The sequence below is a fragment of the Panthera uncia genome, chromosome F1 (genome assembly GCF_023721935.1).
Source record: "Panthera uncia isolate 11264 chromosome F1, Puncia_PCG_1.0, whole genome shotgun sequence".
In the NCBI taxonomy this organism is placed as follows: Eukaryota; Metazoa; Chordata; class Mammalia; order Carnivora; family Felidae; genus Panthera; species Panthera uncia.
In genome coordinates, this window is record NC_064813.1 from 65,200,233 (window position 1) to 65,208,393 (window position 8,161).

General features: G+C 65.7%; 2 protein-coding genes across 9 annotated transcripts in view; one reads left to right on the forward strand and one right to left on the reverse strand.

Moving 5' to 3' along the window:
• The window catches only part of ARHGEF11 (Rho guanine nucleotide exchange factor 11), an 87,679-nt gene extending 81,044 nt beyond the window's left edge, over positions 1-6,635 (forward strand). The window contains 11 exon segments of the mRNA XM_049634754.1: positions 286-326; positions 328-377; positions 871-949; positions 951-997; positions 1,318-1,379; positions 2,147-2,362; positions 2,556-2,873; positions 3,783-3,878; positions 4,651-4,889; positions 4,968-5,157; positions 5,589-6,635. Of these exon segments, the coding sequence (XP_049490711.1) occupies positions 286-326; positions 328-377; positions 871-949; positions 951-997; positions 1,318-1,379; positions 2,147-2,362; positions 2,556-2,873; positions 3,783-3,878; positions 4,651-4,889; positions 4,968-5,157; positions 5,589-5,647 (1,397 nt within the window). The 3' untranslated portion in view covers positions 5,648-6,635.
• Positions 6,636-7,653: 1,018 nt separating this feature from the next.
• The window catches only part of LRRC71 (leucine rich repeat containing 71), a 10,987-nt gene continuing 10,479 nt past the window's right edge, over positions 7,654-8,161 (reverse strand). For all 8 annotated transcript variants that reach the window (XM_049634760.1, XM_049634759.1, XM_049634758.1 and 5 more), the window contains 2 exons: positions 8,034-8,155; positions 7,654-7,927 (listed from right to left, as the gene is read on the reverse strand). In XM_049634760.1, coding sequence (XP_049490717.1) covers positions 7,820-7,927; positions 8,034-8,155 — 230 coding nt within the window. In that variant the 3' untranslated portion in view covers positions 7,654-7,819. The remainder of the gene's footprint in view (positions 7,928-8,033; positions 8,156-8,161) is intronic.

Below are 8,161 nucleotides of genomic sequence, written 5' to 3' on the forward strand. Positions count from 1 at the left end.
GGCCCCCCCCCCCCCCCCCCCCCCCGCCTCCGGGAGTCGCGGGCGGTGGCGAGCGTGAGGGAGAGCAGAGGGAGCGGGGGCCGCCGCGAAGAGGGCCTGAGGGTCCAGGGCTGCCTCTGGCCTTCCTGTGCGCGACCCCGCGTGGTTCCAGTGGCCAGCTGCGTGTTCTGCTCTGGTCCCTGTCCCGTGTCGAGGGCCTGGGCTTCCAGCACCTTGTGGCCCTGGCGGGGGCCGCCATCGTGGCTCTGTCACCTCCACGTGGCCCTTCCCCCTTCCTTCGCACAGACAAACGGGCCTTCTTCATCATCTGCACGTCCGAGCTGGGCCCCCCCCCAGATCTATGAGCTGGTGGCTCTGACGTCGTCAGACAAGAACACGTAAGAATCGAGGGGCCAGGGCGGCGTGTGTGAGCGGTGGGCAGTGAGGCCGGGCCGAGAAGTGGAGGATGGGGCGTGGGCACGGGACAGGGAGACAGGGCAGGCGCAGCGGGCTCGCGGGACCGCCGTCCTTGCCCCCGAGGGGTCTTCCACGTGGTCAGTGGTCCCTTCCTCCTCCCTGTGCTGGGGTTCTTCCTCCTTCCCACCAAGCGCCTCCGCCTCCGGGGTCATCACCCACCCCTCGTTCCCTCGCTGCCGCCACACGAGGCAGCTCGACTGAGTCAGCGTCTCAGCGTCAGGCTTGTCACCTGTGGGTCTTGCTGCCTGTCTGGGGGCCGTTTAAAGACAAGGAGCAGGCGGGGACCACTCGGCCCGGAGCATGGCACAGGGCCGCCGTGGGTGGCTGCGCGCGCCTGTGGGGAGGGCTGCCTGCGGGGGGGCGTGCCCGGCCCTGTGTTTACCACCGGCCCTCTCTGCCCCTGCTGAGCCACAGGTGGATGGAGCTCTTGGAGGAGGCCGTGCGGAACGCCACCGGGCGCCCCGGAGCCGCCCCGGCACCCGCCCATCCCCCACCCCCCCGGCGCCCAGGAGCCGGCCCACCAGAGCCTCACGCCCAGCAGGTGCTCACCCCCCAGGCCCCCAGTCGTCCCCACACCTCCGCCTCCAGTCCCTGTCTGCTCCCCCCCAACCTGGCCGTCAGGGAGACCACGCCTGCGCCGGGGTGGGGGGGTATAGAATCGGGACCAGGAGACGCCGGCCAGCGCCCACCCTGCTCTCCAGGTGGCCGACCCGTGGCAGGTGCTGAAGCCTGCCACCTCCCTTTGTCGGACCATCCTTCACTGCCCGTTGTGACGCGGGAGGCCAGGGCGGCGTCTGAGCTCACCCCTCCTGGCTGGCGTCAGCAGTGCGGCGGGTGACCTCTGGGGGTCTGTCCCCGCAGGGTGGGACTGGATGGCTCGGAAGTGTTCCACGGCGAACCAGGACCTGAGGAGCTGTCTGGAGGTGTGTCCCCGGAACCGTCCTTGTGGGAGCCCACCGGGCCATTGTTGGTGGGACAGGTCAGGGGGTGGTCGGGTGCGGGTGCGGGGTGATGGGAGAGGATGTCGGGGCCAGAAGCGTGAGGTTTGGATAAGAACAGAGAAAGGACTGAGAAGGGGGTCCAGAAGGGGAAGGAGAGCAGACCTGAGCCAGTGCGGACGAGCTCACTTGAACAGAGGCCCCCACCCCGGCTCTCCGGGTGACAGGCGTTCTACAGTGGGGGTGGGGGTGGGGGCCCCGCCTCCTCCAGCTGGGCGTTTCCATGGAGAAGGCCACACCCGTGGGATACCGTGGGTAAATCTCCTGGTGGACTCCTCACCTCCTTCGGGTCTCTGCAGACGTTGCCTCTGCGGCGACGCGCCTTCTGTGGCCTTGCGGCTGCAGGTAAACGGCGCTCCCGCCCGCCCCCTCCCCCTGGCCTACGCGCTGCCGTCGTCTTTCCCACAGTGCTGTCTCCTTCTAATTCGCCTGGAGAGCTCGCTGTACTGTGTTACCCCTCTGTGTCTGTCCCCTAGAGCTTAAGCTCCACACCGGCAGGGAGCTGGGTGTCATCCCCGACATCTGCCAAGGGTTCGGGACGGTGTCTGGTTGTAGTCATAGTAGGGGTTCACTAAACATTCGTGGAATGAGTCCACGTTCTCAGCCGCTTGAACCCAGAGCTGGGTGTGGATGGGGTCCGCCCACAGGTGCCTTCCTTCCCCATCCTTATGCTGTCCTCCCGCCCAAAGCAGGCCCTGGGCCACAGCAGAGGGTCAAGGGGAAACACCCGGTCCCGCTAGAGGATCCCGAGCAGGAGGGCAGCATAGAGGAGGAGCTGGGTGCCTTGTCCCACCCTCCCGCAGCCCTGGATGCAGAGAACAGGGGCCGCAGGACCAGGGATCCCATCCTCCTGTCCCTCCCAGGACCTCTGGTTATGGAAGGGCTCGCTGATGCAGCCCTCCAAGATGGTGAGTGCCTTCCGGGCCCCACAGACCCCTCTACCCTCCACCTGCTGGAACGCTGTCTCCGGCCGTGCTGGAGGAGAAGGGACGCAGAGCCCCTTGTGACCCCCGTCCGCTCCGGGTTCTGCCCTGTGGGGGAGGGGAGCAGCGGCCCTGGGCGTGGTTGTGCAGGGGAAGCCAGCACCTTCTCTCCCTCCAGTGGAGAGCCTGCGGCGCCTGATCCTGTGGGGCCTGCTGCCCGGTCACCCCGCGGAAGCACAGGCGTCCGGAGAGCCCGAGGCCGACCGGACACCCACGCCTTCCCTCATGAGCAGCGCCTCTCAGCCCCGCGACCCCGGCTCCCCGGGGCCGGAGAGGGATCAGCCAGAGCAGGAGGACACGGCTCTCTGTTCCCTGGAGCATCTGCCCCCACGGGCCAGGAATTCCGGGATCTGGGAGTCTCCCGAGCTGGACAGGAATCCAGAGGAAGAGACTTCAAACACAGAGGCAGCAGGAAGCTACAAAGTTGTGAGAAAAGGTAAATCGATTGGGACGTCCACTGGGGAGACGGGTGCCCGGTTCACTGAGGTCGAGGCAAGCCTCCCAAACGGCGCTTTGTCTGGGAAAGCGCGTGCACAGAGGCTCCCGGATCCCGGGAGGAGACGCCGACACACGAAGGCTTCGGGGTCCGGCAGCCGAGGTTCAAAGCCTGTCACCTAACATCCATGTGGCCTTAGGCAAAATCGCGAACCCTCTCTGAACATCAGTGTGTAACGTGAGGGTGTCACCTGGTGCCCGGCACAAACCGGCTGCCCACAAAAGCCCCCGCTAGCATTCTTCACGGACGACCCAGGCCTGAGGAAAAGATGAGGCTCTCTTTGGGGGCCTCAGACCCGGGACAGGTGCTTACAGCCACCCCCTGCAGCTGGTGGTTAGTAGCTGTGGTGAGGGCGCTGGCAGCATGGGGGGGGGGGGGGAAGGGCACATGCCACAGGATGAAGCTGGGGGTGTGTGGCGAGCCATCGTGACAGTGGGAGAGCGCCCCAAGTTGCGGCCCCGTGGGCGGTGTCGAGCAAGAAAGCCCAGACCGGCCAGGACAGGAGCTGGGGACGGGTTCGGGCAGAGCTGTAGGCCCGAGGGAGGAGGGAGGGGACGGGACGTGGTCTGAGGAGGGCAGCAGGAACGATGTTCACAGGGCTGCGGGGTCCTGTCCTCCCGGCGCTCCGCTCCGCCTCCCATGTGCCCGAGGCCCGCCCTCTCTCCTGGGTTTCCGGGGGCTGCCCTTCCTGCTCTGTGCTTCGGTGAAATGGTGGATGGTTTCTCCGCGGCCCCCGGGCGTCTGCGTTCACGGTGTTCCCCCTTTTCTTCTCCTCTCCCGCTGTCTTCCGCCGCCTCCTCTTTCCTTCTCTCCTGGTGTCGGCTCTCCCTGGTGGTGGTGCTGGTCCAGCCGAGGTGGCGGGTGCCACAGCTGTCCCCGCGCTACCCGAGAGTGGCCAGTCGGGGCCTGAGCCAGCCGAAGCAGAAGGCGGAGCCAAGGCTGCGGGTAATGAACTTCGTGGAGCCGGAGCCAGGCTGGGGCTGGAGCGTGGGGCCTGCGGGGCCAGAGCCGGGCTCTGGGAGCGGACCCCCTGCTGCAGGGCACCCCTGCCACTGCGTCCTCCCTCCCCCATCAGGCCTGGGCCTCTGGGACTGGGCTCGGTGAGCCGGTGCCGAGTATGGTGGGGAGCGCACGCAGCCTGGTGCCCGCAGCCCCGCGTCCTTGGCCTGACATCCTGAGCCACACTGCAGTGTCGCTGTGGAAAGAGGCTCACGTGGCCTCCCAGGCCCCTTGGTGTCTCCCCTCCTCCCCGCTCCAGCGGTGTCTGAGTCCCTCCTGGAGCTGAGGGGTCTCTAGGACTCTGCAGATGGGCGCAGGGGCTGTGTCAGAGTTCATCTAGAGCTCTCGATGGGGAGATGTGACGGGGAGACGTGACGGAGCCTCCCTCCGCTCCTTTTCCCAAGTGCCTGCGGCCGGCCCTGCCTCCTCACCCCGCTTCAGGGACGGGGAGGCCTTCCCTAACCTCCGCTGCTGGGCACCCTCCCTCGGCGTGGGCCAAGCTTGGCCAAAGTGCCACCCAGAAGGCTTTCTGGAGGAGGGGGCCTTTACAGGGCTGGTGGGCAGCGTGAGGCCGCCTACGCCGCGCTCACCCACGGGACGGCAGCCCTGGCCCCTGGCCGCGCCAGTCCACGTGGGGAGCGAGCACCCAGGGCGACGGGGTTGGTCTCTGCGTCCTCTGGACCAGCATCCTGACCTCCCCGTCTCGCCTTGGGGACAGGGAACTGTTTTTACGTCAGCATGCCAGCGGGACCCCCAGACTCAAGCACCGACGCCTCGGGGGCACCCACGAGCCCCGCCCAGCCCGACAGCCTCCCTGACTGGCAGACGGAGCCTCGGCCCTGGTGCCAGGGCGGCCGCAGGCGCCCCAGCCGCTCCCCGCCCGGCCTGGCCCTCAGGGACGCGAGCAGCATCTTCCACACCATCGAGCAGCTCACCGTCAAGCTCCACAGGCTCAAGGTGAGGGCAGGTCCCCAGACCCGTCACCCCCAGGGCCCCGACGCAAGGGACCCGGGTCACACATCGCCCTGCTTTCAGGACATGGAGCGTGCCCACAGAGAGCTGCTCAGGTCCCTCGGGGGAGACTCGTCTGGTGGCACCACACCCGTGGGCAGTTTCCACGCAGAGGCGGCCAGATGGACAGACAGCTCCCTGTCCCCTCCGGCCAAGGAGCCCCTGGCCTCAGACTCCAGGGACAGGCACCAGCCGGGGCCGTGCTCTGAGGACGGTGAGTGTGGCGCTGCCCTCTGGGTACCCACGCAGGGGAGGGGGAGGAGGGCTCTGTGAAGGGGTCTCATCACCCCCGCCCGAGCACGAGTAATTCACACCCTCAGCTTCAGAAAGGGATCCTTCCAGGGAACCCTCACAGAAGCTCCCCTAAAAGTGGAAAACTTAGTATCGAACTCCATTTCCTTGGATCAGAGAGAGGATGGGTCTCCCCCCTCGAACCAGACGGGGTGGGGGTGGGGCCAGCGCGTAGCCGCCCACGGGCTTGGGAGCAGCAGCGACCACTCCCAGGCTCCGGGAGAAACTCCGCTTTCGTCGCAAAAGGCTCCAGAGGACGCGCTCTCTTGAGCTCGGGTGCCGTGCAGGTGAACCCTAACAGGGAGGGTCACCCCAGAGGCCGGCCGCTCACTGCCCTCGTCACCCCCCCCACAGGCTCCGACGCACCCCTGGAAGAGTGCACGGCCCACGCAGCCTCGTGCCCAGGACTCTAACTGTCCAAACACCACATCCTCCGCGTCCCCACTCCCCCCCCGGGGACTGGCCCGAGGCAGGGGCACAGGGCAGCGGGACCCCAGACCTCCGCCCCACAGTAGAGGCGGTCTAGCCGAGACCCCACAGGAGACCCGCATGTCCCTTGGTCCGCTCAGGTCCGGGTCAAATTTCAGTGTGTTCCCGCCTCCCCAGCCCCGTCCACGGCCTGGCGCCCTGAGCATGCCGGCTGCACCCAAACGGCCCCCCAGACACGCAGGTGGCAGGAGGAGGCTCTGTGTACGTGCACTTTCTTCCTCCCCTCCCCTCTTCGCGGGACCCCGGGGCTGGGCTGGGGTGGGGTGCCCGCACCCCTGCCCTCCTTGTCACTTTGGTTTCCTATAAATATGTATGTACCATACGTGCATCTTGCTTTGTAAATAACCAAGCGGTTTCTGTCGTCGGGGTGCCGGAGGCAGTCACAGAGGGCAGCTTGTGTCCTAACAGCCCGGCCCCGGGAGGGTCAGAGCTGAGCACGCCGGTCCCCCACGGGCAGGAAGGTATCCCAGCCCCCCTGGCCTGAGAGCCCCGCCTCTGCGGCCCAGGCCAGAGCTGCTCCCTCCTGCGGTTCTCTTCAGGGGGATTCCGGACCCCACCTCTGTCCGCCCGTCCCCACCCTGTCCCTGTAGAAAACCAGTGTATCAGGTACGGCCCTGAAAACTGGGCCCCAGGAGGTGGGGTGGGGGTTTGAATGCCGGAGTCCCTGAACCTAACCCAGGACCCTCCCCAGGGGCCCCACAGCATTGGCCCCTGTTGCCGGGCCAACCCCCCACCCTAATAAAATATACACACTGTGCTAGGTGTATATATACATATATATATAAATATATATATAATATATAAAATATAGAGATGGAAATGACTGTTTTCCTGTTAAAATAATGTATACTCTTTCTTTCTTTCTTTCATGGTTAAGATTTTTTTTTTTAAGAAAAGTTAAATATTCTTCAACCGTGGTGGTGTGTGTGTGATTTCTGAAACTACTCTGATGAAAGACAAGGTGGTGCTTCTCAGGATCGGGTGGAGGAAACAAAAGGCAGCCCCCGCCCCTGGCGTCGAGCCCCCAGGCGCAGCTCTGGCCAGGGTCTCCCCCAGCCTCTGTTGGGGGTGCAGCCCTCAGGGCCAAAGAAGCCACGGAATGTACCGCACACACAGGCAGGGGGCCCAGAGCCGGGGGACCTCGGGCAGGCCGGGCTGGTCCTCACTGCCCTCAGCCCCTGCTCCCTTCCACGGGCCCTGGCAGCCCTGGAGGCCGCATCCCCCAGACCTCCTGCCTTTCGGACTTCATGGGCGGACCAAGGGACGGCTTCTCTTGCCACTCGGTCTCCTGGTCTCCCTCCCAGACCCAGCACGCCCTCCGTGCCGGCCTCATGGGCTTATGGTGCAGCCGGCACTGGACTTCCTACGACACGGTGCCTGGGAGCCGTGAGGGAGGACTGGAGAGGCCAGCCAGGTCCCCTCTGAGCACCGGCAGCGTCCCACGGGTTATCTGTTCCATAGGTGCTCTCACCTGAGGCAGCACTGAAGGTAGAGATACGGGGGGGGGGGCAGCTCTGAGGCTCCTCGGCACCCCCCACTTCCTGCCACGCGGGCGTCCCTGGTTTCACACCACCCACCTCCACAAACCATAGCTTTGGGGTTTGGGTGGAGGGCTTGGCCTTTACTATGTAGATACGGAGACAGCGCCCTCTTCAAATCAGCCGCCAACTCCGCATCCTCTATGGAGTCCTTGCCTCCTGTGGGCGACTGCCAGCTGCAGAAGGAGTGAGGGCCTGGAGCCCTCCCCTTCCCCTGGGCCTGTGCGAAGGGGTTACAATCCCTGGGGTCCTGCGGGCAGCACGGAGAGAGCAAGCCGGAGGCAGGCCCTGGCCCGCCCAGGCTGGAGGGGCCAAGCTTAGCCCGGGGAAGAACCGGAAAGCCCTTCAGCCACTTCTGGCCGCGAGACATGAACAGACTCAGAGTCCAAGCGTTCCAAGTAGTTCTGGAACGGTTTTCAGACAATCTCGAGGGGCAACATACAGCAGTGGAGTTTGCTAGCGATTGAGATCGCCCCCGGGGAGGCCAGCCCACCACGCAGGGACCAGAGATGCTGCGGCAGCCCTACGGCTCCGGCTCCGGGAGGCAGGTGGGAGGGGCTAGGTGGTCTCCTCCTCCCTGGGCTTGGCCTTAGTGACGGGGGCCCGTGGCAGCATCAGCTCCTGGATCGTCGTGTACGCAGGACATTGTGGGGAGAAGCAGTTTTTCTGGAAGAGTGAAAGGAAGGGGACGGTGGACAGAAGGGATGCAAGTCAGTCCTCCGGCAGGACAAAGCTTCCCGGGACAAGGTGGGTTAGGGGCCAGGGGACTCACCGCCAGGGACAGCCGCAGCAGCCCCACTGGGCCCTTGGACGGACTCTTGGACTTGGAGAACTGGGCCTGGTACTGCACGGTGGCCAGGAAGCCCTCCAGCCCCACCTCTGTGATGCGGTTTCCTGGGA